The sequence below is a fragment of the Bos javanicus genome, chromosome 11 (genome assembly GCF_032452875.1).
Source record: "Bos javanicus breed banteng chromosome 11, ARS-OSU_banteng_1.0, whole genome shotgun sequence".
Lineage (NCBI taxonomy): Eukaryota > Metazoa > Chordata > Mammalia > Artiodactyla > Bovidae > Bos > Bos javanicus.
In genome coordinates, this window is record NC_083878.1 from 2,274,611 (window position 1) to 2,301,663 (window position 27,053).

The 27,053-nt window shown below is 48.5% G+C and overlaps 1 protein-coding gene across 2 annotated transcripts in view; it reads left to right on the forward strand.

Annotated features, from left to right (window-relative positions):
• Nucleotides 1–27,053, forward strand: part of KCNIP3 (potassium voltage-gated channel interacting protein 3) — a 94,679-nt gene that overhangs the window by 53,528 nt on the left and 14,098 nt on the right. Inside the window, exon 1 of one of the 2 annotated variants that reach the window (XM_061431485.1) lies at nt 11,676–11,875. The exons of the other annotated variant lie outside the window; for it this stretch is intronic. Within the exon in view, the coding sequence (XP_061287469.1) occupies nt 11,773–11,875 (103 nt within the window). The 5' untranslated portion in view covers nt 11,676–11,772. Of the gene's footprint in view, nt 1–11,675; nt 11,876–27,053 lie in introns of those variants that run through there. 2 annotated transcript variants of the gene reach the window in all.

Consider the following 27,053-nt stretch of genomic DNA (forward strand, 5'->3'; position numbering starts at 1 on the left):
CCTGTGGTGGGCAAAGACTTGCTGCTAGCAGCTGGTCCCACGATGGAGAGCTTCATCTCTTCAGTACTCCTTGAGTAACATGTCTAAATGAAAAACTCCCTCGGGTTTAAGCTCTGAATGTCTTAATCTGTCTTAATGTCTTAATCCTTCATTTTGAAGGACATTATTCTTTTGGTCTATAATTATAATTATAGATTGGCCCATTATTCCTCCTAGAGTACTTTGGAAAATAATGTTATTCCACTGTATTCTGGCTTCTGTGGTTTTTGTTGCAAAATCTGCCATCATTTGTACTCATTCCTCCCCATCCGCTGGATGTCTTTTTTTCATCTGAATGCCTTTAAAGTGTTCTCTTTACTGCTGGTTTTCAGCAGTTTGACCATGACATGCCTAACTGTGGTGTTCTTTGTATTTATTCCGCCTGGGTTTTGTTGAGCTTGTTGAAACTGGGGTGTGATATCTTTCATCAGTGTGGGGAAATTTTCTGCCATTATTTCTTCAGATTTTAATTCTGTCCCTTTTTCTCTCTCCTCTTATTTTGGGACTCTGTTTACACATTTGTTAGTCTTTTTCACCTTTGTCCTTTGCCCACATCTTCCTTATATTCTTTCCAGTTTTTTTCCCCATTCATTTTTAGTTCATTCACATTTACTATAATTATTGTTACAGATGTATTTAATCTGTGATTTTACTACTTGTTTTCTAAGTGTCACTTTTTTGTTCTCTTCCTCCTTTACTGCCCCCTGGTGTGTAAAACAAATGTTTTTTAGTGTACCATTTAAATTCCCCTGTTGATTTTCAAAACTATTATTTTGAGTTACTTGCTTAGTGGATCTTCTAGGGATTACAGTATACATTTTAACTTATCACAGTTTATCTTAGAGTAATATTAAATTAGTTTCAATAAAATATAAAAACTTTCCTCCAATATGTTTTCTTTTTCTCTCTTCTTTTTTTTGTCATCACATATGTTATATCCATATATTGTTATAAGCCAAAACATACAGTGTTATAATTATTGGTTTATGCAAACTTATATCTTTTAAAGAACTTAAGAGTAGAAATTTTTAAAAATATATTTATACAATATTTTAAATTTATCCACATAATTACTATTTCTGGCACCCTTTGTTTCCTTCTGTGGATTTGAATTATTTTCTTTCAACCTGAAGGACTTTCTTATGTATTTCTCATTAGGCAGTTCTCGTAGTAATGAATCCTTTATATTTATCTGTGAATGTCTTTATCTTCATTTTTGAAAGATGAAAAGTGAAAGTTGCTCAGTCAATTCTTTGCAACCCCATGGACTGTAGCCCGCCAGGCTCCTCTGTCCATGGAATTCTCCAGGCAAGAATACTGGAATGGGTAGCCATTCCCTTCTCTAGGGGATCTTCCCCACCCAGGGATCAAATCCCAGTCTCCTGCATTGCAGGCAGACTCCTTCCCGTCTGACCCACCAGGGAAGCCCTTGTGAAGGATAGTTTTTTTCTGAATAAAGAATTCTTGGATGATAATTTATGTTTTCTTTCAGCACCTTAATTATGTCATTCCACTGCTTTCCAGCACCCGTTTTAAAAAATCTCATTTTGTATCAGGGTAGTAGACACAACTTAGCAACTGAACAACAACAGCCAATTAACAATGTGGTGAGTTTCAGGTGAACAATGATAGATTCAGCCATACCTACACATGTATCCACTCTCCCCCAAACTCCTGTCCCATCCAGGTACGCAACGTTGAACAGAGTTCCCTGTGCTATACGGTAGGTCATTGTTGGTTATTCATTTGAAATATAGCAGTGTGTACCTGTTCATCCCAAACGCCCTAACTATCCCTTTCTCCCAGCCTCCATAATTTTGATGGGAAATCAGCTTAAATTCATATTGTCATCTGTATATGATATGTCCATTTTCTCTTGCTGCTTCTGAGATTTTTTTCTTTGTATTCCATTCAACAATGATGTGTACAGGTGTGAATATCTTCATGAGTATATTTTGGATTATTTGAGCTTCTTGGATACGTAGATTTATGTTTTTTGTTAAACTGGGGAACTTCGGGCTATTATTTCTCCAAATATTTTTTCTGCTCCTTTTTCCAGTTCTTCTGGACTTTTGTTTCCGTAATTCCTATCAATCTGTCTTCAACGTTACTGATTCTTCTGCCAGTTCAAATCTGCTAGTGAATCCCTGTAATGAATTTTAAATTTCAGTTACTTGTCTTTTAATCTCCAGAATTTCCATCTGGTTCTTTTATATTTTCTTTCACTTTATTGAGATTCTCCATCCATTAAGTCATCAGTCATATTTTCCTTCAATTTTTAAAATAGGGTTTCCATAAGTTCTTTGAATATACTTTGACGTCTTTGTCCGCTGAATCTGGCATCCTATGATACTCAGAGACAGTTTCTTCCTCTTTTTGATAATGTTTTTATTATTTATTTTTGACCGTGCTGGGTCTTCGTTACTGCAGGGGCTTTTCTCTACTGAGGCGAGCGGGGGCTGCTCTCTAGTTGCTGTGCAGGCTTCTCACGTGGCAGAGCCACGGGCTCCAGGGCACTTGCTCGTCAGTAATCGCGACACCTGCGTTCAGTAGTTGCGGATCCCAGGCTCAAGAGCTGTGGCGCACGGGCTTAGCTGCTCCGTGGCATGTGCTCCGTGGGATCCTCCTAGATCAGGGATCAAACCCATGTCTCCTGGATTGGCAGATGGATTCTTTACCACTGAGCCATCAGCGAAGCCCAGAGACAGTTTCTTTTGACTGTTTTGTTTTCCTCCCCCCTGAATATGAGCTGTATTTTCTTGTTTCTTGGTACGACTTTTCACTTTCTGTTGAATACTGAGCCATGTGCAGCTGTTTGGCAGATGGGATCAGCTCCTATGGGTCCCCTGTGTTGTCAGGGTTGGAGGCAGTGAGAGGCAGATGTGGATTCCAATTTGTTCTCACCTTCACTTCATGTCCAGGTTTTTTTTCCTGTCTTCTGGAGCTGCTGACCTACAGCAACTTCAAGGACAGGCAGACAGACCACCTTCCATAGACCTCTTCCCCAGCTGCCACAGTTGTGTAAGGACTCATTCTTATAATTAAGCCCTTATTCCATATCACTGATGGTGGTTCTGCTTCCTTTACCAAGCCCTGACACAAGATCCCAATTCTCTGTTAAAATTTAAACTTCATCTTTTCATTCATCTCATCCATTTCTTTTTCCATGTATAAAAATATTAAGTATAGTTATTTTGAAGTTCTTATCTGCTAACCCCGGGCCTCCCAGGTGGCATGAGTGGTAAAAAAAAATCTCACCTGCCAAAGAAGGAGATGTAGGAGGTGTGGGTTCAATCACTGGGTCAGGAGGATCCCCTGGAGAGGGCATAGCAACCCACTCCGGTATTCTTGCCTGGAGAATCCTCATGAACAGAGGAGCCTGGTGGGCTACAGTCCCTGGGGTCACAAACAGTCAGACATGACTGAAGCGACGGAGCACTCACACACATCTGCTAACCCCAGCATCTGGGGCACCTCTGGCTTCTGTTTCTGTTGACTCCATGATCGGCCACCTTTTCCTTCTTATGTTCAACAGTCTTTCATTGCGAGGCAAACACTGTAAATGAGATGCTGTGGACCCTCTGGATTAGTTTCTCTTCCTGTAGAGAGTGTTAAGCTTTGTTTTGGCAGGCAGTTAAATTCCTGGCAAATCACACTAATTCTGTCAAAGCTTACTTTTTGGCTTTGTTAAGGCAGGTCTGTTTCAGCTTTCCCCCTTATTTATAGAGTGTAGCTGTTTTCTTAAGGCATGGTCTTAATTCCGAAGTGTGGCTTTCGTGATCTCAAAGGAGAGCACAGGGTTCACCTGTGTCCTCCGTTTTGGCTGGGCATGAACCTCAGTATTTCCTTGGAGCTGTGTGACCTCTGAAATCTCTGTCCAGCAATCAGTCTTCCCAGCAGCTATTTTCAGCAAGTCCTCTTGACGTTCCCCGTTCATGTACAACCTGAACTGAGGGCCAGGGGAGAGTTTCATATAGATTTTGGGGGCTGATCCTGCACTGTGGCTTCCTTCTTTCCAGATCCCTGCTCTCCTTAAATCACAGCCACTTAAGCAGTTCTGAACTCTGATTTCTTTTTCCTCTACCCAGTGTGACCACTATTACTGGGAGGTTTTACTGCATTTTGGAAAATATGCTCAGGGATAAAGATGAAATGAATGTGGGAATCATTTAATGTGATTCTGTCTCTCAAGGACCATTATCCTGTGTTAATTGCTGTCCAATGCCCGCACAGAGTTGTTTTACATTTTTTTCCCAGTTGTTTTCCATGGTAAGAGAGGTCTGATGCCAGCTATTCCATTATGATTGGAACTTCCTTTTCTGCTCTCAAGGGAGTTGAGAGAGATAGTGGCATTTGTATAGTTAAAAACACAGACGTATTCAAGCTCACCCATATTCCTCCTTGGCCTCTGAGCCAAGGATGTGCAATAAATCATTTTTCTGTAATAACAACAAAAGCTACAGCCCTCAGATGGGCAAAAGACACTGTTCTAAGTGTTTTACATGTGCTTATTTTACCCTCATACTCAGTTGATATAGATATCACCATTTCCACTTACGGTTGCAGAAACTGAATCAAATTGAGGCTAAGTTACTTGCCTAAGATCACATGGCTAATAAGTGGAGAAGCCACGATTTGAACCGATGCAACCTGACTTTGAATTATGTTGCCGAAGATGACTCTTAAGAGTCTGTTGGACAGCAAGGAGATCAAACCAGTCAATCCTAAAAGAAATCAACCCTGAACATTCATTGGAAGGACTGATGCTGAAGCTGAAGCTCCAATACTTTGGCCACCTGATGTTGCAACTAAGACCCAGTCAAATAAATAAGTAAATAAACAAATAAAATATATTTTTTTAAAAGAAGCCAATTCCTCTGCAAAACACTCACCGGGACCATCTACAGGGTGAGGGCTCAAGAAATACTTACATCATTGACTTATCTAAGCCCCACCCACAGAGAGGCCTATCAGTAGGGGCCGATGAAACACATTCTGAAGCCTTTTTAAAACTCTGCATTGGAGGAAATTGATTCTCTTTATTTAATGTCTCTTTACTCAGCAGGCCGATGGGTAAGACCTTGGATCTTGGGCCTAGGTACTGTAAACAGAAGGTTTTTGTGCAGTGTTGCTTGTTTGTCTCAATACACTCCTTACCTTCTCCCTGTTTAGAGAGGGCCACTCACTGTCTTAAGGCTTCTGCAGCAGTCTCTGCTACACTGGTGTTCTCACTCTTCTTGCTAGCAACTGGTTTAGGGATGGCATGTGAAACAATTCCAGCCGATCAAACATGAGGGATTGTTCATGAGAAGTTTAACAGAAAAGTCTTCCCTGCTATAAGTAAGAGACACAGGAAGGGATGGTCCCTTAATATTTTCCAGGATATGCCAGGGTGTGATGTCCGGAACTAGGCATCCATCTTGTGATCATGAGGTCAGTCTGCTGTGGATAAGATAGACACTCTGTGGCTTGCAGTGTAGATAGATACAAGAAACCAGTACCTTTAAAGGTATTGTTGAATCTGAGCTGCCTGTCCCTGGAGCCAGCCTCCTACTGGACTTCCTGTGTTTGACATGATACAGTTCCTTGTGGTTTAAGCTAATGAATGAAGATTTTCTATTACCTGTGGCCATGAATCTCTCCCATTCCATCTGCAGTTGGGCTGGGACAGAGATTATGTGAATCGGTTCTGTGCAGTCCCATGGGTCTGTTCGATTGGAGGGCTTGGGCACTGGACCCCTCTCTGTCGCTCCCTCCGTGGGCCTAAAGAAGCTCCTTCGGGCCCTTCACGTGTGTCTCAGGATGCTTTCACATCCGTCAGCTTGTCAGATGCTCACAGCTCAGTGTGACAGGCAGGTAAATGTCATCAAGTGACCCCATTTTGCAAGAAGGAAAGGAAGGCTCGGAGAGGTGTAACGCCTTGGCCAAGTCTGCCAACAGGTCAGGGTTGCAAATATGGACTTGGCCCTGGTTCACATGACCAGCCTCAGCTTAATGTAGAGACTAACAAGGGGGAGGAGGCCAGGAGAGTCCCCTCTGTAGACAAGACATGAAGCTGAGACTCAAAGAACGACTAGGGTGGGTGAAGAAGAGGAGGAGGGAGGGCACTGCGGCTCAGGGAAGAGCCTGCACAAAGACCCGGGGATGGGAGAGTCCTGGCAGCTGCGGGCGCGGGTGGGGTCATGTGAGCCAAGGAGAGGTGGAGGAGCCTGAGGGATAAGGTGGTGCCGAATTACAATCGCAGGCTCTGAGAACTTCCCTGGTGGTTCAGTGGTTAAGAATTTGCCTTCGCATGCAAGTTTAATCCCTGGCTGGGGAACTAAGATCCCCAGAAGGCTGTACACTGTGGCTAGGACCCTGTGCAGCCAAATAAATAAATACTTTTTTAAAAGTCACAGGCTGTGGAGCTGACTGCTTGGGTTCAAATCCTAACACTGTGGTTTATCAGCTGTGTGCCCTTCAACAAGCATCAACCACTCTCTGCTTTAATGTCTTCCTCTTGTCAAGAGATCGGAATCTGTGAGGAATGAGGGAGATGAGTTATACTGAAGTGCCTGGTAGTAGTAAGTGCTCAGAGATGCCAGCAGCTCGCATGGGGCTTGTTAGGGATTTTGATCTTTGGTCTGTGAGTCGTGGAGAATTCATTCATCAGGAACATCTTGGTCGCGAGGGACAGCAACCCAGATCACATCAGCTTAAGCAACAATAGGGGGATTTATTGGCTCCTCTAACTGGAAGAAATAGGTTTGGATGTGCCATCAGGGACAGCTGGATCCAGGCACACAACACTGTCAGCGGGACTCAGTCTCTTTCTCTCCGCCCTTTGCTCTGTTTGCTCATGAAGTGACTACATCCTCAGACTTGCTGTCCTCAGATGGCGGCAGGACGGCCAACTCTCTGTCATTGTAAGAGAGAGAGCGTCCCTCCCGTCAGGGCCAGGCCCACGGAGGCCTGTCATCACCCTGGCCCCCACGTGGTGCCCGTCCCCGAGCCAGTCGCATGGCGGTGCAGTGGCATTCTGGAGTTGGAGAAGAATCATTGTCGACGGACCAGTCACGTCCCCAAACCTCTGAAATTGCCTGCCAGAAATCAGGGTGCTGCTACCAAATCAGAGGGAGGAATACAGAGCAGGCAGACACAACCAGGGTTGAGTCAGAGAGCCACTGGAGGTTTCAAGCAAGAGAAGGACCTGATGTTCACCTTGAGATGATCACTCTGGCTGCTGAATGGAGGCAGGAGGGCAGAGTGGAGGAGGTGGAGCCCTGCTTGGAGGGCAGAGTCAGGAGTCCAGGAGAAAGGGACAATGGTGTGGCCAGGCTGGTGGCAACCAGGAGCAGAGATGGAGGAGAAAGAGGCACGGTGCCAGGGCTGAGTGACAGACTGGGCTGGAGAGGGGACAGGCAGAGCCCAGTCTAAGAGCCAGGGTTTGGGCCTGAGCAGCTGTGACAGAGAGCTTGAGGGGGGACTGGTTTGGGGTGAGATTGCGTGATCAGCTTTGGCTGCACTGCATTGCAGGAGCCCTGGGACATCACAGGGAGGAATCTTAGAGGCATTTCTTTGGCTGTGGAATTCCATTCCTGGGCATTCTCGTCCGGCTGTTATGAAATATGAGAAGGATGACTAAATTGCATGATGCCCGTTCTGCCCAATAGAATGCACTAGAACCAAGGAAGGCCTGCCCTCCAGAGAATTGAGACAGGAACAACTTGCTGGGCTGTCTGCAGGAAATGGGTCTCTTGAACAGCATGTGTCTGTCCCAATCTCTCCCTTAAGAGTTGAAAGGCCTCTTGAAATCCTTGGGCAGCTAGGCGGTCAGGAACAGTAAGCAGGCAGCGCCCAGTGAATGCTGGCCAAGCTGACAGGGTCTGAGCTCACAGGGGTGGGCGGGGCAACTGGTGAGAAAAGATGACCACGGATGACGTGGGAAGTGTCGGGGCTGATGGCCAGCACGCAGCACGGAAGGTGTAGCCCAGGCAGCAGAGGCCTTGGGGGTTCGAAGGACACAGGGTTCATGCAGGGGGTTAGTGCAGGGTTCCAGGGTGGCTTCCTGGTTGTAGAACTGGACTGGCACCAAAGATATTCCAGGCACCTGCTGTGCAGCACAGGGAACTCTGCTTAATGTCATGTGGCAGCCTGGATGGGAGGGGAGTTTGAGGGCGAATGCATGCGTGTGTATGTGTGGCTGAGTCCCTTTGCTGTCCGGTGGAAACTTTCACATTGTCAATTGGCTACGCTCCAAATTAAAAGTTAAAAAAAATATTCCAGGCCAAAGGAAGACTATGACCTCAGGTGCGAGGTGCAAGCCTAGGTTTAGAGGGTACCCCACCCAGCCCCAAAGCAGCTGGGTCTCTGAAACATTCTAAATTAGACCAGTCCCTCTGGGGCCTCCCATACCACCTGTGAGGTCTCCAGTGAGGGTTCAGCCACCCCCACCCCTCACCCGCCTTCCCCTGTCTCCTGAGGAAGAGCCAGCAGCCCCTGGAGTCCCTACCTCTGCGGCCCTGCCCTGCAGAGATTTCTCTGTTTGCACTCCTCCCCTGAGCCTGCCCCTCCCCTAAGGCAGAGAGCGGGTGTCAGGGAGCACAGCCAACACCCAACTTGCTTCCTGCCCCCTGAGGCCTTTAGAGGGTGAGGAGGGGTGAATGAGTGCCAGAGCAAATGCCCCCTTGGGAGGGGAGCCAGAGACAGCTGGAAACGGCCAGGCCTAGCCTGGCCCTTCATGGGTGTGGCGAGGATGTATGGGACTTGGAGGGTTGTCTGCCAGCTCCCCGCTCCAGGTCCTGGGCAAGTGGGCTCTGAGAGTGCTGCTGGCACAGCCTCAGTGGGCCTGGGTAGGCCCCCAAGCTGGCAGGCCCCAGGCTAGTGAGCGAGCAGAGTAGTCAGCTTCCCATCCATTAGGCCCCTGGCCTGGGCTGCTAATGCCAAGCAAGCGGACATTCTCCTCTCAGCCCTGGTACCCACTTAGGCGTCGTTAATATTTTACGCTGCATAGCCAGGGATCGATGTCTGGTTTCTAGCTCAGTGTTTATGGGTAGTCACTGAAACTTTCATGGGGGAGGTGTTTGGCAGCACCAGGGGAAACTGAGGCAGGAAGCAGAGTTGGGGCAGCTCAGGAGGAACCCCCCTCACCCCGAGACGGCTTCCTTTGCTTGCTCTCTTCTCTGCCCCCTGCCCTCCGTCTATCTTAGGTCTAGCACCCTGCTCGGAGAACATGGGCCATCAGAGCCTGTGACAGATGCCAGGCCTTGTATTATCCAATTCTTTACAGGCCCCTGTAGGGTCTGGACCATCACCACCACCACCCCTTTTATGAATGCATGTGAGAGTACTTAGTCACTCAGTCAACTCTTTGCGACTCCATGGACTGTAGCCCGCCAGGCTTCTCTGTCCATGGAATTCTCCAGGCAAGAATATTGGAGTGGGTTGCCATTTCCTTCTCCAGGAGATCTCCTACCTTGCAAGCATTTTCTGTATTCTCTGAGCTACCAAGGAAACCCCTTTTATGGATGAGGAATAGGCTTAGGGAGGTTTCATGCCACTGGGCTCTTAACCAGGCTATTGAGTGAGGACTGGCTAACTAGCTGGGAAAAAGGCTACACTTTGCTCAGCACTGAAGTGTGTAAATTAGATGGCAGGAGGCTTTTAACCTTTCTAGACTACTCACAAGCAACTCGTGGGTTCCAACAGAACCATTAAGACCTCTTGCTTTTGGTCAGCGGAGACTCACCACATGCCCACTTAAGTGGAATTGAACGCTGCGGATTTACAGTTCTTTAAAAATATCTCCAATAACTCAGTCTTTTACCCACCTGTGTTAAACAGTGACGTTGAACTGCACAGACAGAGAGAGACGCTAGGTTCTGCTTCAGTTTCCACCAGAAGCAGTGCCCTGTCCTAGGACAACATCTGCTCTGGAATTCAGCAGGCCTGGGGTGCACTTGTATCCCCTTCCATAATCTACTCTCTAGGTCTCAGTTTTCTCACCTGTGAAGTGGGAGAAGAGGAATACCCACTGGGGGAGCCTTTAAGGATTACAAGTAAACCTAAAGGCTCGGCTCGCCTGCAGTTCCAGCAGGGCCCTTGGCTGTGCACGCTGCGGTTTTCCGCCACGCCACACCCCTCTGCACCTAGAGCGCAGTACACGCTCAGTATTTGTTGAATGAAAGAGCGGGTAGCAGAGGCTCCATAAATGGGAGCCGCTGTTGTTCAAGCCCTAGGTCCAAACAGGGCTCACTTTCACGGGCGTGGTCCGGGGCTGGATTTCCCCCTCCACTAAGAAACCAGAGAACAGCAGAACTTAGTGTTCACAGCAGCACACCGTGGCCGCGCTCGGAGCCCTGGGCCGGTGAGTGCACCACGCGCGCAGCGCCCGCCGGAGGGCAGCAGAGAGTCACGGCTTCGGCCCCCAAGTCCCGGAGTTTGGGGGCTAGGAGGATTCTGGGCTCCGCCCTGCCACGCCCCCACCTCTCCCCTTTCTTTCACCTTCGTTTGAGCGGCTTTCCTTTCCTACTCTGTGTCCCCGGGCAGGAAGAAAGCGATCCACAAACGATTTAGCACTCCCTCGAACTGCCCGCGCGTAGCACTTGACATCCGTTCGGCTCTTTCCCACAGCCGGAAAGGCAGGCACCAGCCCCTCTTTGTGGACGAGGAGGAGGAGGCTGCAAGTCCCTGACTCGACCAAGGTCACGCAGCAAAGTCAAGACTTGAACTCAGTTTAGTAGACTCTAATGCCAAAGCCCAACTCCCTCCTAAAAAGCCTCGAGCGCATGAACTCGAGAACTTTGAGTACCAACTTTTCCATTTCTGCACGGAAGCCAGACCAGGGCCAAGTTCAATCTCCGGCCGTGGATTGATGGTTGTGGGAAATACCCTGGGGAGAGAGGGCTTCCCGGATCCTCCGAAGGCCAGCTGTGTCCTGGCCCGCCGGGCGAAGAGCGGCGGTGGCCAGGCTCCGCGCCCCTCCATCGGGAGAGTGGAGCCCCGACTTCCCCCAGGGAGTGGCGCTGGTGCTCCCTTCCGGCCCCGGCCCCCTCCCCAGCCACACAGCCCCACCCTGCACGAGCGATTCTAAAACCGCGGACCGCTCGGTCACGCGGGGGCTGGCTGGGTAGCGCCGGCTCTGCGCCAGGCACCGTCTGCGGGCTGGCCCGTGCGGGGCGGGGCCACCTCCCTCCGCCCCTTCCCGGTCTGGCGCGCACGGTGTGTGTGGGGGGTGGTGGGAGGGGAGCCCGCAGGGGACTCCTCCCCTGGTGGTCGCCGCGCCTAGGCCAATGAGCGCGCGGGGAGCCGCGATGGAGGCTGGGGCGACCCGGAGCGCTGGGGACCCCCGCCGCCGCCGCCGCCGCCGCGCCCCCGTGCCCTGGAGCCCTTGGGGCTGGAGAGGGGCCGAAAGAGGCGCGGCGCCCGCTCCGGGCATGGAGGCGCCTCTGGCCAGAGCTGGCCACGCGAGCTGCGCTCCGCGCCGCCGCCGCGCCTCGAAGTTTGCCGGCTGACTCGGAAAGTTGCGCTCCGGCTCTGTCGCAGCTCCGCATCCGACCTCCGGGCCGGCCCCAGCTCGCTGCCGCCGCCGCCCTCTGCGGGGCCCCGGCCCCGCCGACGACTGCAGCCCCGCCTGCCAGGGGCATGTGAGCCGCGGTCTCCCCTAGAGGCCGGGCGGGCAGCACCGGCCCCGGTGCCTCCGGAGGCAGCGTGAGGGCGAGGGGCACGCCCCGGCCCCAGGCAGCACGGGCCGCCATGGGCATCCAGGGCATGGAGCTGTGCGCCATGGCCGTGGTGGTACTGCTGTTCATCGCCGTCCTCAAGCAGTTCGGCATCCTGGAGCCCATGTCCATGGAAGGTAACGCGTGGCCACCCGCCCCTTGGCGGCCCTGCGCCGGGGGCCGGCGGTCAGAGGGGAGAGAGCAGCACTTGCGCTCCGGGGTGCGGGTACCCAGGTCCACCCGGCGAGGAGCGGCCCTCGGGGACGCTGTGCTCCGCGGCCCTGCCCGTCTCGGCCACCGCCCCCTCCTGGCTCCCGAGAGCTGGTCTGGATCTAAGGGCGCATAGAGGGCTCAGACTGAAAAGCCCCAGAGTGGGTGCAGCCGCGGTGTTCGAGATGGGTGTAAGCGAGATCCCGGGAGAAGCCTTGAGCTGGCATCCCCGGCTGTCCTAGGCCCGCTGGTCCGAGCCGCCCCCGGTGAGCTTGGCGCCCGGCGGTGGGAGGTGGCAGAGGGTGAAGACAGCAGGGACGACCCTCAGCCCAGGGCGTCTGACTGCAGCAACGAGTAACACAAAACCTCTGTCTCGTGATGAGGCCGGCCCTTCACCCGTAGCCCACATCCAGTCCCCTTTCCCCACGCAAGACTCAGGAATGGGTAACCAACCCTCAGGCGCCACTGTTTTCGTCCCAATAAATATTAACCGAGGAGACAGACAAACTCTTAAATCAGACGCTGACGGTGTCCCGGAGACCCCTGACACGTAGGTACCCTTAAGAGTTGCTTCCGGACGCAGTACCTCCCACCCACCTCTGGGCAGGTTAGGAGAGGAAGCCCCTCCAGGGCACATCCATTGTGAAGGGGGACCTTGACCCACCAGGGCTGTAACTTATCGTCTGTGTCCTGTCCCTCTGGACTGTGGGGAAGGGGCTGGCCGGTCTTCTTTCCGTCACCTGTGCGCCCCTGCGGTCCTCAGGGGAGGATGGGCATCCTGCCTGGCTCAGCACTCTGCTGACCTTGCCAGGCTCCAGCTCCTGGGACTAAAACCCAGAGGCTCAGGGAGGGGAGGAGCGAGAAACTGCCCTTGCCTCTGAACTGTCCAGCACACCCTCTGGCCTAGGGATGTGCCCCCCAATCCCCTGCTGAGGGCAGGATGGGGCCCCGGGGCCAGGAGGCCAGGCCCAGGTCTGACTTGTTGCCTGAAGCCCGTGGCCGTGTGCCCTTCAGAAGGCACTGAGCCACTTCACACCTTTCAAGGTGAGTTCAGGAGACCCCGAGAGAAGGGGCTTGCTGAAGGGGGTTCTCAGAGGCCCTATCTTGAACTTTACATTGTAGCTGGGGAAGGTAGGCTTCCCTGGTGGCTCAGATGGTAAAGAATCTGCCTGCAATGCAGGGGACCCAGGTTCAGTCTCTGGGCCAGGAAGATCCCCTGGAGAAGGGAATGGCGACCCACTCCAGTATTCTTGCCTGGAGAAACCCATGGACAGAGGAGCCTGGTGGGCTACAATCCATGGAGTCAGAAAGAGTTGGAGCGACTGAGCGACTTTCCCTGGGAAGATAATTGCCTAAACTGGGCCTGCACTTGGCTGGATGGATACTGGCCCTGGCAGGGAGAGTCTGTGACAGGCACCTCCATGGGAAATACAGGCAGAGTAGGGGGCATCTCACCCAGCGGTGCCCTCAGAGCCCATGCCTCCTACGTGCACTACTGCACCCCCATCCCCCATCCTTTCCCCACCTGGAGTCCATCGTAGGCAGGGGGGATTTGGTACTCGGGAATCTGAGGCCCCTACCTTACTCTTCCTCCATTTCCTGGGCCCTTCTGGGACCACCAGCCAGCCTCGCTCTACTTGTTATTGACACAACACATTCTTCTTAGGGAGCCCATCACTCTTGTGGTTCTAGGAGCTTGAAGTTTACCTTTGCGATTTCTAAGAAGGGATTTGTTTACAAGGTGGATCGGACGTGCAAGAGCACAGGTGGTTTATTCGACTTGCTGAGAAACCCACTTCCGTCTCTAATAAGTTTGTCTTTTCTGGTATACCTGTCCACTCATGCCTTCTGACTTCTGGGGTCTTGACGCGGTGGGAGGCGCACGGAGCCTCAGAATCAGCCAGAGATCCCTGAGCTCGGATCTCCTATCACCCACACATACTGGCTTAACCTGGTTGAGCCTTGGCCTGTCTATAAAGTGGGGCCAATAATAACGCCTGCCCCGTAGGACTGCAGCAGACTTTGAACTAGTTGAGTAAAGGCTTTGATGCCCTCAGGATCATTCTTGGTATGTAGTAAATGCACAAACTTTGTGAACCATGGCTATCACCAGTAATTAGAGGATGATTACTCTTAATAGCAGAATTGAGTCACGGTTGAAAACATTCTCTCACTCAGATCAGCCACCTCTTCCTGCATCAGAGGAAGGGAATTCTGAGTACCAGATGGTCCGTGTTGATGGCAATGATGCCAGCTAAGTGCCTGGAAGGGCCCATTGGCCAGGCAGTGTCTAAGGAACTGTCATGGGCTGTGAGGAGCCTAGGCCCTTGGGCCCCAGCCTGGATGTGAGCTGGCACTGAGAGAAGAGGGCACCCCTCCAAGAAGATGTGCATTTGATTGGATGTTGTCTTTTGTCCTCTTTGAGCCTCCTTAGTTCTCATCTGTAAGAGACCAGAGTTATGGTGCCCCTGGGGATTGTTAGGAACTAATGGATTTGAGTTCTGGGGACACGGGCTTCTAGAAGAAGATGCAGAAGTTGAAAGACCTTCCTCTCTGTCCTACCAGTCTCTGTCTCTAGGCGACTCCGTTGGCGGGGAGTCCCAGCCTAGCTTGGCCGCTAGCTCACTGGGTGACTTGGTGCATCAAACCTTCTCAAGCCTCAGTGTCCCAGATTCCCAGGTTGCTCGGTGGTAAAGAACCTGCCTGCAGTGCAGGAGATGCGGGTTTGATCCTTGGGTCGGGAAGATCCCCTGGAGAAGGAAATGGCGATGCACTTCCGTATTCTGGCCTGGGAAATCCCATGGACAGAGGAGCCTGGCAGGCTACAGTCCATGGGGTCGCAAAGAGTCCGACATGGCTTAGAACTAAGCAAGAACAAGAAAATGAGGATACTGATAGAATATCTCCCCCTGTACACCTCCCAGGGGTGTGGTGAGCTGAAGCACTTTGAAAAAGTTCCCGACCTGACACAAATCTAAGGGATCTCATAAGTGTGGACACCCTGGTGAAAAGTGAGCCTGGACCGGTAAGCTGGTCGCTCATTGGTAAGGCTGGCCTGGCCCTGACACCAGACTGTCGTCCACATCTGTGATCCAGGGCTTGACTGGGGCTGCTGCCTCTCTTATCTCAGTCCACATTTTCCGAGCTCTTAACTAGTAGCTCTCCCCTGAGAGCAGCTTTGCTCCTCAGTGGATGTTTGGTGATGTCTGGAGGCGTTCTGGATTGCCACAATTGATGGGAAGGGTACCAGTGGGATCAAGTGGGTAGAGGCCAGAGGTGCCGCTAAACATCACGCAGGCCCTGGCAGCCCCTCCCCACAAAGAATGCTCAGGCCCAGGGGCTTCCCCGGAGGTCCAGTGGCCAAGACTCCATTCCCCCAGTGCAGGGGGTGCGGGTTCAGACCCTGCTCAGGGAGCTGAGATCCCACATAGCAAGAAGTGTGGCCACAAAGTAAAAAAAAAATTTTTTTTTAAAAAGAATGCTCAGACCCAAATGTCAGTGGTAAAGTTGAGAAACCTTGTTCTAGAAGGAGCGCTGGCCAGGGGCTAGGAGAGCTGCCTTTCAGCTCTGACGTGGTCCCTGACATGCTGATGTTAACTTGGGGAAATCACTATTCCTGTCTGAGCTCCACTTCCTCGTCTGTAAGTGGGGAATGGGATTAAAAGCACCATCTCCCCCCTGGGAACTCCCCCTGGCCCTTCTGGATCCCTGCCCCTGGGGTTGTATTAGATGACACTGTCCTGGAATTTTCTAGATCCCTGTCCCCACTTACAGTGACCTCTCCAAAGGCTGCAAGCACTGTGTGCATACACTTGTGGCCCCAGGGTGTGCCCAGCACTGCCTGCCAAACAGCAGGTGTGGAGTCTGGGTAAATCATAGGCCATTTTCAGCCATACTTACGGGACACCCATTGTATACCAGGCCTGGAACACAAGATGTGCAGGGTCTTGGCCCTCCCTGTAGGGTGGCCCTGGGAGACACCCTCGGAGGGGAGGTCCCTCTGGTTGGGGTGGGGGCAGAGCCGGTGGCTTGTTGGGGCCTGAGTACAGACAGGTAAGGAGAACAGAGTGGAGGGGAAGGATGGGGAGTGCCCACGTGGAGACAGCCTTCTCCAGGGTTTGGTCTGCCTGTTGGGAGAGCCAGTGTCTCCATGGTGCTTCCGACATGTTCCAAGACTTGGGCTGGTTATATTCATTCACTGCAGGAATGCGCTGCAGCGCCAAGGGCAGGCTGATCAACCTCTGGGTTCAGGAGGGATTGGAACCAGCAAGTGTGGACAGAGCAGCTTGGAGCTTAGCTGCAAAGGGGAGTGAAGCCGCATACTGGCTGGCAGGGGAAGCATCGTAGTGCAGAGCCTCAAGGGGGTGTAAGGGCAGCTAGGTGGGGGGAGTCATGCACAGGGCTGCCCCTCGCCCAGTACCTTGTGACCTTAGCTCAAAAGACTGAAAACTCGGAGCCACCCTTCCCTCACCCCTGCAGGCGGGTCTTGCGCAGAGAGGGCTGTGTTGAGTTGGGGACACGGGACAGGGACTAAGGCTTTTACTCAGTGGGAAGAAAGCCTGGTCTGTAACCTGTCAGACCATGGTACGACTTTGCATGCGTGCTGTGTTGCTTCAGTCGTATCTGACTTTTTGCAACCCTATGGATTATAGCCTGCCAGGCTCCTGTGTCCATGGGAGTCTCCAGGGAAGAAACTAGAGTAGGTTGCTACACCCTCCTCCAGGAGATCTTCCTGGCCCAGGGATTGAACCCACATCTCTTAAATCTCCTGCATTGTCAGCCAGGTTCTTTACCACTAGCACAAACAACCATGGAATATTCAACCATAAAACAATTTTCTTTTAAAGCCTTATGCTAGCCTTTGACAAAATGCTTGTTTGATAAAGAGGTGAAATCCGTATTGCTGATGCCCTGGTTATCACGAATACCGGATGGAGAGGGGATGATCCCAGACTAGCCCTTGGAGAGGGAAGGGGAGGGCTGAGCACAAGGGAGACTGTAGAGGCAAGTCAGCTTCATGGTTTTGCCGAACAAGGCTACTCAGCGTGGTGAGGAAAGCGGTGCAGGTGGCTGTTAGGGCCCAGGACCGCCTTGCCCTGGTCCACTTGGCAGCCAGGGCCAGTGGCTTCTTCCTTCTTGACACCTCTCGCCAGTCTCTCCTCTCTGTGTCACTTTGTTGGACACCCGAGACCAGAGAGGCCATTCTGGAATGGAGATCAGACACGCCCTTCCCACTCTTTGGCTCTTAGGTGGTTCTCATGCCCACATACCTCTTGGCATACCCGGGACCCTCTGCCGGGGGTACCCTTTGACCCTGCTGTCATTGCACCTGATTCTTGGAATATCGCTTCTCTCTGATTCCTCACCCATCCCTGCCCAACAGGTGTAAGCAACAGGGAACGTTGCTTCAAGAGATAGGCCCAGCCTGGAGACATTAAAATTGACACCCAAGGGACTTCCCTGATGGTCCAGTGGCTAAGACTTCTCGCTTCCCAATGCAGGGGGCCAGGTTTGACCCCTGGTCGGGGAGCTAGATCCCATGTGTCACAACTAGAGTATCCCACACGCTGCAGCTAAGACCTAGCACAGCCAAATTAAAAAAAAAAGTTGACATCCCAGTCAGTAATTCATGGACCCACCCAAGAAAACATCTGTGAGGGATCCGACCCAGCATGTGTTACAGGGCACCTCCCACACTGCGTGGGGGCCTTGTTCCAGACTGGGTGAGCTGTGAGCAGACAGGAGGGCCACCTGGCTTGTTCTCCTTGAGCTGCCATAACGTGGACTGTAGCCCTTCAGGCTCCTCTGTCCATGGGATTCTCCAGACAAGAACACTGGAGTGGGTTGCCATGTCCTCCTCCAGGGGATCTTCCTGACCCAGGGATCAGTTCTGGGTCTCTTGCATTGCAGGTGGATTCTTTACCATCTGAGCCACCAGGGAAGCCCTAGTAGAAAATCACAGACCAGGCCTTTAAACAACAGAAATGTATTTTCCCACAATTCTGGAGGCTGGAAGTCCCCAGCAAGGTGCCAGCAGAGTTGGTTGCTGATGAGGCCTCTCTTCTCACGTAGACGGTCACCTTCTTGCTGTGTCCTCACATGGCTTTTCCTTCCCTTCCTTTTGGAAAGGAAATCACTCTTCCTCCTCTTATAAGGTCACCAAATCCTTTGGATTAGGACCCCACCTTTATTAGGATTTCATTTAACCTTCAGTTCAGTTCAGTCGCTCAGTCATGTCTGACTCTTTGCAACCCCATGAACTGCAGCACACCAAGGCTCTCTGTCCGTCACCAACTCCCGCAGTCCACCCAAACCCATGTCCATCGAGTCGGTGATGCCATCCAACCATCTCACCCTCTGTTGTCCCCTTCTTCTCTTGCCCTCAATCTTTCCCAGCATCAGGGTCTTTTCAGATGAGTCAGCTCTTCGCATCAGGTGGCCAAAGTATTGGAGTTTCAGCTTCAACATCAGTCCTTCCAATGAACACCCAGAATTGATCTCCTTTAGGATGAACTGGTTGGATCTCCTTGCAGTCCAAGGGACTCGCAAGAGTCTTCTCCAACACCACAGTTCAAAAGCATCAATTCTTCGGCGCTCAGCTTTCTTTATAGTCTGACTCTCCCATCCATACATGACCACTGGAAAAACCATAGCCTTGACTAGACGGACCTTTGTTGACAAAATAATGTCTCTGCTTTTTAATATGCTGTCTAGGTTGGTCATAACTTTTCTTCCAAGGAGTAATAATTTCATGGCTGCAGTCACCATCTGCAGTGATTTTGAAGCCCACTGTTTCCACTGTTTCCCCATCTATTTGCCATGAAGTGATGGGACTGGATGCCATGATCTTCGTTTTCTGAATGTTGAGCTGTAAGCCAACTTTTTCACTCTCCTCTTTCATGTTCATCAAGAGGCTCTTTCTGCCATAAGGGTGGTGTCATCTGCATATCTGAGGTTATTGATATTTCTCCCCGCAATCTTGATTCCAGCTTGTGCTTCATCCAGCCCAGCGTTTCTCATGATGTACTCTGCATATAAGTTAAATAAGCAGGGTGACAATATACAGCCTTGAAGTACTCCTTTTCCTATTTGGAACCAGTCTGTTGTTCCATGTCCAGTTCTAACTGTTGCTTCCTGACCTGCATACAGGTTTCTCAAGAGGCAGATCAGGTGGTTTGGTATACCCACCTCCTTTAGAATTTTCCACAGTTTATTGTGATCCACACAATCAAAGGCTTTGGCATAGTCAGTAAAGCAGAAATGGATGTTTTTTCTGGAACTCTCTTGCTTTTTCAATGATCCAGCGAATGTTGGCAATTTGATCTCTGGTTCCTCTGCCTTTTCTAAAACCAGCTTGAACATCTGGAAGTTCACGGTTCACGTATTGCTGAAGCCTGGCTTGGAGAATTTTGAGCATTACTTTACTAGCGTGTGAAATGAGTGCAATTGTGTGGTAGTTTGAACATTCTTTGGTATTGCCTTTCTTTGGGATTGGAATGAAAACTGACCTTTTCCAGTCCTGTGGCCACTGCTGAGTTTTCCAAATTTGCTGGCATATTGAGTGCAATACTTTCACAACATCATATTTTAGGATTTGAAATACCTCAACTGGAATTCCATCACCTCCACTAGCTTTATTCGTAGTGATGCTTCCTAAGCCCCACTTGACTTCACATTCCAGGATGTCTGGCTCTAAATGAGGGTGAGTGATCACACCATCATGATTATCTGGGTCGTGAAGATCTTTTTTGTACAGTTCTTCTGTGTATTCTTGCCACTTCTTAATATCTTCTGCTTCTGTTAGGTCCATACCATTTCTGTCCTTTATTGTGCCCATCTTTGCATGAAATGTTCCCTTGGTATCTCTAATTTTCTTGAAGAGATCGCTAGTGTTTCCCATTCTGTTGTTTGCCTCTATTTCTTTGCATTGATCGCTGAGGAAGGCTTTCTTATGTCTCCTTGCTATTCTTTGGAACTCTGCATTCAAATGGCTGTATCTTTCCTTTTCTCCTCTGCTTTTCACTTCTCTTCTTTTCACAACTATTTGTAAGGCCTCCTCAGACAGCCATTTTGCTTTTTTGCATTTCTTTTCTCTCTTTTTTTGGCATTTAACCTTAATTACCTCCTAAAGAGCTTTTATCACACTGGGGATTAGGGCTTCAACATGTGAGTTGTAGGTGGAGGGGGAAGTGCTTTCCTGGTGGCTCATTGATAAAGAATCCACCTACCAGTGCAGGAGATGCCAGTTCAATCCCTGGTCAGGGGAGGATCCCACATGCCTAGGAGCAACTGAGTCCATGCACCACAACCACTGAGCCTGTGCCTTAAAGCCCAGGAACTGCAACTGTTGAACCCGTGGGCTGTGACTGCTGAAGCCTGCACACCCCAACTGGAGAGTAGCCCACCTTTGCCCCAACTTCATTGCTGCTGAGGGGAACAGCATAGAAGACCCAGCACAGACAAAAATTAATAATTTTTTTTTAAATTGGGCTTCCATAATGGCTTAGCAGTAAAGAATCTGCCTGCCAACGCAGGGAACATGGGAAACTGGGATTTGATCCCTGGGTTGGGAAGATCCCCTGAAGTAGAAATAGCAGCCCGCAGTGTTCTTGCCTGGAAAATCTAATGGACAAGGGAGCCTGGAGGGCTGCAGTCCATGGGGTTGCAAAGGGTCAGACATGCATGCATGCAATAATAGTGCAGTTGAAACAAAACCAAAACATATGAGTTGTGGAAAGAGACAAAATTCTGTCCATCACACCAGTAAACAGAGAAATATGTATATGCCAGAAAGTCATGGCCAAATGAAGAAAGGAAAACAGACGAGGGAAGACAGGAATGGCGGGGCGCATGACACCCTGGAGGAGGTAACAGTGAAGCAGAGGAAAGCAGGAAGTGTGGATTCTGAGGAAGAGCATTCAAGCCAGAGGACAGCAACGGAGTGCGCCTGGTGGGTTTGAGCGGCTAGAGGGGCAGCATGCTGAATCCAGGGAGTGGCGAAGCAGCTGGGGGGCAGGGAGCACAGTTATTGGCCATTTACGGACTTCTGTGTTTATACTCAGAGCCTGGGGGAGGCTGTTGCACAGAGAGGGACCTGAGGATAATGTTTTCAGCAGCTTCCTCCAGCCCTATTTGTAAAATAAATAGACCAGCAGGATGCAGGGCAGAAGCCGGAAGGCAAGGCAGAAGAGATGGTTTACGGGGGAGGACCAGTGGAGGTGGGAGGGGGGCTCAGAGGCGGGTGCAGGTTGAGGGGAGCGCTGGCAGGGTTTGCATGGGGGCTGGGGGCTGGGAGGAAGGTCTGTGCCCAGGCTTCTGGTGAGAGCAGCCACAGGGTGGAGTTGCCATCAGCTGAGCTGGGGAAGGCTGTGGGTGGAGTGGGTTTGCAGGGGGAGATTAGGAGCTCAGTTTGGGTTTGGTCCATCTAAGGACCTCCTGGATTTCCACTTGGAGGTGGTGAGCAGGCAGGTGAGTCCAGAGCTCAGGAAGAAGTTAGCCCACATTTCCTGACTGAGGCTTGACTCTGTAAGGAACTTGCTGATTTTGCAGGTTCATTGGGTGTAACTTTTTCTTTCTAATCATTCTCAGATGCGTTTTTCATACTCATGATTCTGAACACCAATGTGCATGTTTATTAGCTTTTCCTGTTTCCTTATCTGTCAATTTCCTGTGTATATCCTTTAACCATTTCTCCTGGGATTGCTGTGCTTATTTTCCAAGTCACCAACAGTTCATCCCAACCAAAGGTGTTTTCTCTCTCTCCCCTCTCTTGGTCTGGGGACTCTAATTACTTTTAAATATTTTAATTAACCTATACTAAATGCATTATTGGCTTCCTCGATGACTTGGCGGGTAAAGAATCCATCTGCAATGCAGAAGACCCAGGAGACTCAGGTTCAATCCCTCGGTCAGGAATACCCCCCAGAGGAGGGCACGGCAACCCCCTCCAGTATTCTTGCTTGTAAAATCCCATGGACAGAGGAACCTGGTGGGCTACAGTCCATGGAGTCACAAAGAGTTGAGCACAACTGAGCGACCAAGAACATTAACATAACACATTAAACACATTAAGGATGGAGATATATATATATATATATATATATATATATATATATATATATATATATATGGAGTTCTAACTACTGGACCAGGAGGGCATTCTCCTTGGTTTTGAATTTTATACCAAAAAACAAAATAGAATCATGGTCTCCTAGGACTGTTTTTTCAGCTACACTGTTTCTAAGACTTACCCACACTGCTCTGTGTTATAGGTCATTCATTTTTCACTGCAGTGTAACCTTTCCTCCGGTGGGGGCACAATCTATTTATCTGCTCTGTTGTCCATGGACATTTGGTTGATTCAGGCTATCATTACTGTGGAGTGCTCCAGGGACCCCTGGGCAATGGTTTTCTCTGGCATGTGTACCCCAGGGAGGATTACTGTGCCCTAAGGTTTGCTGTGTGCTCAGCCATGTCCGACTCTTTGCGATCCCATGAACTGTAGCCTGCCAGGCTCATCTGCCCAGGGGATTCTCCAGGCAAGAATACTGGAGTGGGTTGCCTTTTCTAAGGTATGCAGATGTGAAAATGCAAGTGGTTTTCCACAGTGGTTGTACCAATGTACACAGTCACCAGCATGTTTAAAAATGACCATTGATCTATGTCCTCTCCTGTGACCCTCATTTCATCATTCTTGTTTCTTGTCAATCAGAAGGTGTGGACTTCTCATCGTAATTCGCATTTCCTGTTTGCTGAGGAGGTTGTGCTGTCTTCTTGTCCTTATTGATGTCTCTGGTCTCCTTTTCCGACATTTATCAATTCTAGACCTTCTTCTTCTGTCAGCTGTAAATATTGCCTGCTGTCTCCTCCTACTGTGTCGAGCACCCCTCGCCGTCATGGTGCCCTTTGTTGAGCAGATGTCCTTTGATGTCATGGAGTTCATCAATTTTCGTCCTTTCTGGTTTGAAGTTTTAAGAAATCTTCCCCCACCTTTAGGTTGGCAAGACACTGTTTTACATTTTATTTTTATTTATTGTAAAGTTTTATTTATGTTTGGCTGCGCTAGAAGGCTGCTGCAGCTACTTTCTTGCTGGAAGCGGGCTTCTCTAGCTGCAGCAAGCAAGGGCCACTCTCTAGGTGCAACTTGCGGGCTCTAGAACTTTGGCTCAAGAGTTGTGGCACACAAGCTTAGTTGCTCCGGGGCATGTGGTATGTGGGATCTTCCCAGACCAGGGATCAAACACATGTCCCCTCCGTTGGCAGGCAGATTCTTAACCACTGGGTCACCAGGAAAGCCCTACATTTTATTTGAACTGTAGAGCTCACTGTTCACGTGTTATCTTTAGTTAATCTGGAGCTCGCTTTTGCACATGGTATTTATTTTCTTTATGATTTATTTTCTTTATATGATGAGTCAGTTTTCCTGACACCGTCTATTATACTAAACAACTGGCCTTTCCCCAAAGCTTCTGGGAAGGCCCTGCTACACCTCAGCCTCTTTCTGAGCTCTCTGGTCTGTTTTTAGTGTGTCTGTCTATTCTTGTAGACAATTTGTATTACAGTGATTATAAATGCTTTAGTATATAATAGGGAAAACTCTCTCTTTACTCTTCCTTTCTAGATTCTTGCTGCTGCTGCTAAGTCGCTTCAGTCGTGTTCGACTCTGTGCGACCCCATAGACGGCAGCCCACCAGGCTTATGGATTTTTAAATTCTTTATTATACATTTCAGAGCAAATTTATCAAAGTCCTCAAAAATCCAACTGGATTTTTTATTGAGATGGTGTTGAATTTATAATTTATCGCAGGAGAAATAACATCTTTATAATGTTATTATAATCATATCTAAGATGGAATGTCTTATTTATTCAGATTATCTTTCTTTATAGAGGTTCTTTGAGTTTTGGTTAATACTTAGATACTTTTTAGTTTTTATTTCTATTATGAATGTTATTTTTATTGTATTTTCTAGGTGGTTATTACTGGTGTAGAAAATTGCTATTGATTTTCATGAATTAATCTCACATCTGGCGGCATATACTGAACTCTCATGTATATTGATTCTTCTGGTCCCTGTAGGGACCATGTCATCTATAAACAGTGTTAATTTTATCTTATACTTCCCAACTCTTACACTGTCTGGGGTTTTTTGTTTGTTTGTTTGTTTCCTTTTTCAAAATTTCCTTAAGAGTATTGGCCAGACATCAATTAGTGGTAACTGTGGCCAACCTTGGCTTGTCCCAAATCTTAAAGAGAATGTTTGTGACCCTTTGCCATTAAACCTAACATTTTCTGTAAAGAAATATTTGTTTTACAAATATAAGCCACATCAAGTTTACAAAGTTCCCTTATAAAGTTCCTAGTTTGCTAAGAGTTTTTGCTTGTTTATTTTAATTATAAATAGATGTGGATGTTTATCAAATGCTTTTTCTGTATTAGGATTTTCATATGATTTTCTCTCCGTACACTCTTACAGATAAAACCTTTTTGATCCTGGTGTATTTTTTTTTTTAATTCAGTTGGATTAAGTTACCTAACGTGCTTTAAGATTTTGCATCTATGTTCAAAAGTGAAATGGGCACATAATTTTCTTTTTGTTCATTTGTTTGTTTTTCCAGCTGTATTAAGCTATAATTAACACCTAACAGGAGAAGGCAGTGGCACCCCACTCCAGTACTCCTGCCTGGAAAATCACATGGACGGAGGAGCCTGGTAGGCTGCAGTCCATGGGGTCGCTAAGAGTCGGATACGACTGAGCGACTTCACTTTCACTTTTCACTTTCATGCATTGGAGAAGGAAATGGCAACCCACTCCAGTGTTCTTGCCTGGAGAACCCCATGGACAGGTGGGCTGCCGTCTCTGGGGTTGCACAGAGTCGGACACGACTGAAGCGACTTAGCAGCAGCAGCAGCAATACCTAACATTGTGTAAGCTTATATAAAGATCACCTACAATAAAGATAACTGATGCATCCATCACCTCATTTTTTTGTTATTGTGGTGGTGGTGAGAACATTGGAGATCTGCTCCCCAGTGGTTACGAATCCACCTTGCAATGCAAGGGACACAGGTTTGATCCCTGGTCAGGGAACTAAGATCCCACATGCCTTTCGGAACAACTGAGTCTATGCATTGCAACTACTGAAGCCCACACCAAAACTAAGACTCAGTGCCGCCAATAGTTAATTAATTACTTAATTTAAAAAATAATTTTAAAAGATCTACCCCTTAGCAACTTTCAAGGGTATGGTACAGTATTGCTGCCTGTAGTCACCATATTGTAGCTTAGATCCCCCAGAACGTATTCGTCTTATACTTGGAAGCTGGTACCCTTTGACCAACATCTCACCACCCCCTACCCTCTGTTTCCTGGCAACCACCAGCCTACTCTCAGTTCCTGTGAGTGTGGCTTTTCTAGGTTCCACATATAACTGAGATCGTACAGTATTCGTCTTTCTAGACATCTTCGCTTAGCGTAATATCCTCAAAGTTCATCCGTGTAGTCACTATGCTTTTCATTCTCGTGTTGTCCTTGTATGACTGAGGAGTCAAGATGACTGTGCTGATCCCTGGATTAGCGATATGGAGATCACTGGTGATCTAAGAAAAGCAGTCTGCTTGGAGTGGTGGGGCACAGGCCCCAGAGGAGTAGGATCAAGGGAGACTAAGAGGAGAGGAAGTGAAGACGGTGAGTTAAAGGAGAGAAAAGAGCAACAGCTTGAGAGGAAAGTAGGGTCAGGGGAGTTTTGTTTTCTGTATTTTCAGTGAAAGAACCCGCCTGCCAGTGCAGGAGACATAAGAGACACGGGCTCAGTCCCTGGGTTGGGAAGATCCCCTGGAGGAGGGCAAGGCAACCACTCCAGTATTCTTGACTGGGGAATCCCATGGACAGAGGAGCCTGGTGGGCTGTAGTCACACGACTGAAGCGACTTAGCACATGATTCGTACTGGCGTGCAGTGGTGTTTCATCGTGGCTCTAATTTGTATTTATTTAATTAAATACGGTGTTAAACATCTTTCTCATGCTTATTTGCCATCTGTATATCCTCTATGGTGAAGTGTTTGATCAGGTTTTTTTTTTTACCCATTTATTAATATTAATTTGAGTTGTACTTTTTCTTACTGATAAATTTTGAGAGTTCTTTATATATTCTGAACATCCTTTGTTAGAAGTTCAATGTGCAGATCTGTAGTTTCCCTTTCTATTTAACAATGTCTCTTACAGAGCAAAACTTTTCTTAAGTACAGGTTTTCAGTGTTTTCTAAGTCATTCTGTTGGTGCCATGCCTAAGAACTCTTTGCCTAAATCCAGGCCATAAAGACTTTCTCCTATTTTTTTCTAAAAGTTTTATAGTTTTACATCTGACTTTTAAATCTGTGCTCCATTTTGAGTTAATTTTTGTATAAGAAATAAGATTTAGGTCAAAGTTCATTTTTTGAGTACATGGATGTCCAATTTTTCTAGCACCATTTGTTGAAAAAAATTAAACTTTTTCCACTGAATTGCTTTTGCACATTTGTGGAAAATCCTCTCAGTCATATTTATGTGGATGTGTTTCTGGGTTTTCTGTTTTGCTCCACTGATCTGTGTCTGTCTTTTCTCCAACACCACACATTCTTGATTATAGTTGTATAAGGTCTTGAAATCAGATGGACTGATTTCTACCACTTTTTTCCTTTATCTAATCTATTTGTTTTGCTTTTCCACATAAGTTTTAGAATCAGTGTGTCTATATCTACAAAAAAAAAAAATTGTCCTGGGATTTTTACTGGAATTATGTTAAATCTGTAAATCATTTTGAAGATAATTGACGTCTTTATTATGCTGAGCCTTTCAATCCATGGGCACAGTGTGTCTCATTACCTATTTAAATCTTCTGTGATTTCTTTTATCCGCATATTGTAGTTTTCAATATACAGGTTATGTGCATGTTTTGTTAGATTGTTTTACCTATTTATTTTTACATTTTATATTATTTTTATTGTTTATTATCATTTTATATTTCATTATTTGTATTTTTTAATATTTTAATCTATTTTCCCTACTTCACTTATGAGATGGGTGATTGTAATTAATATAGCAAGTTTTTTAGAATTTTGGTTTCCA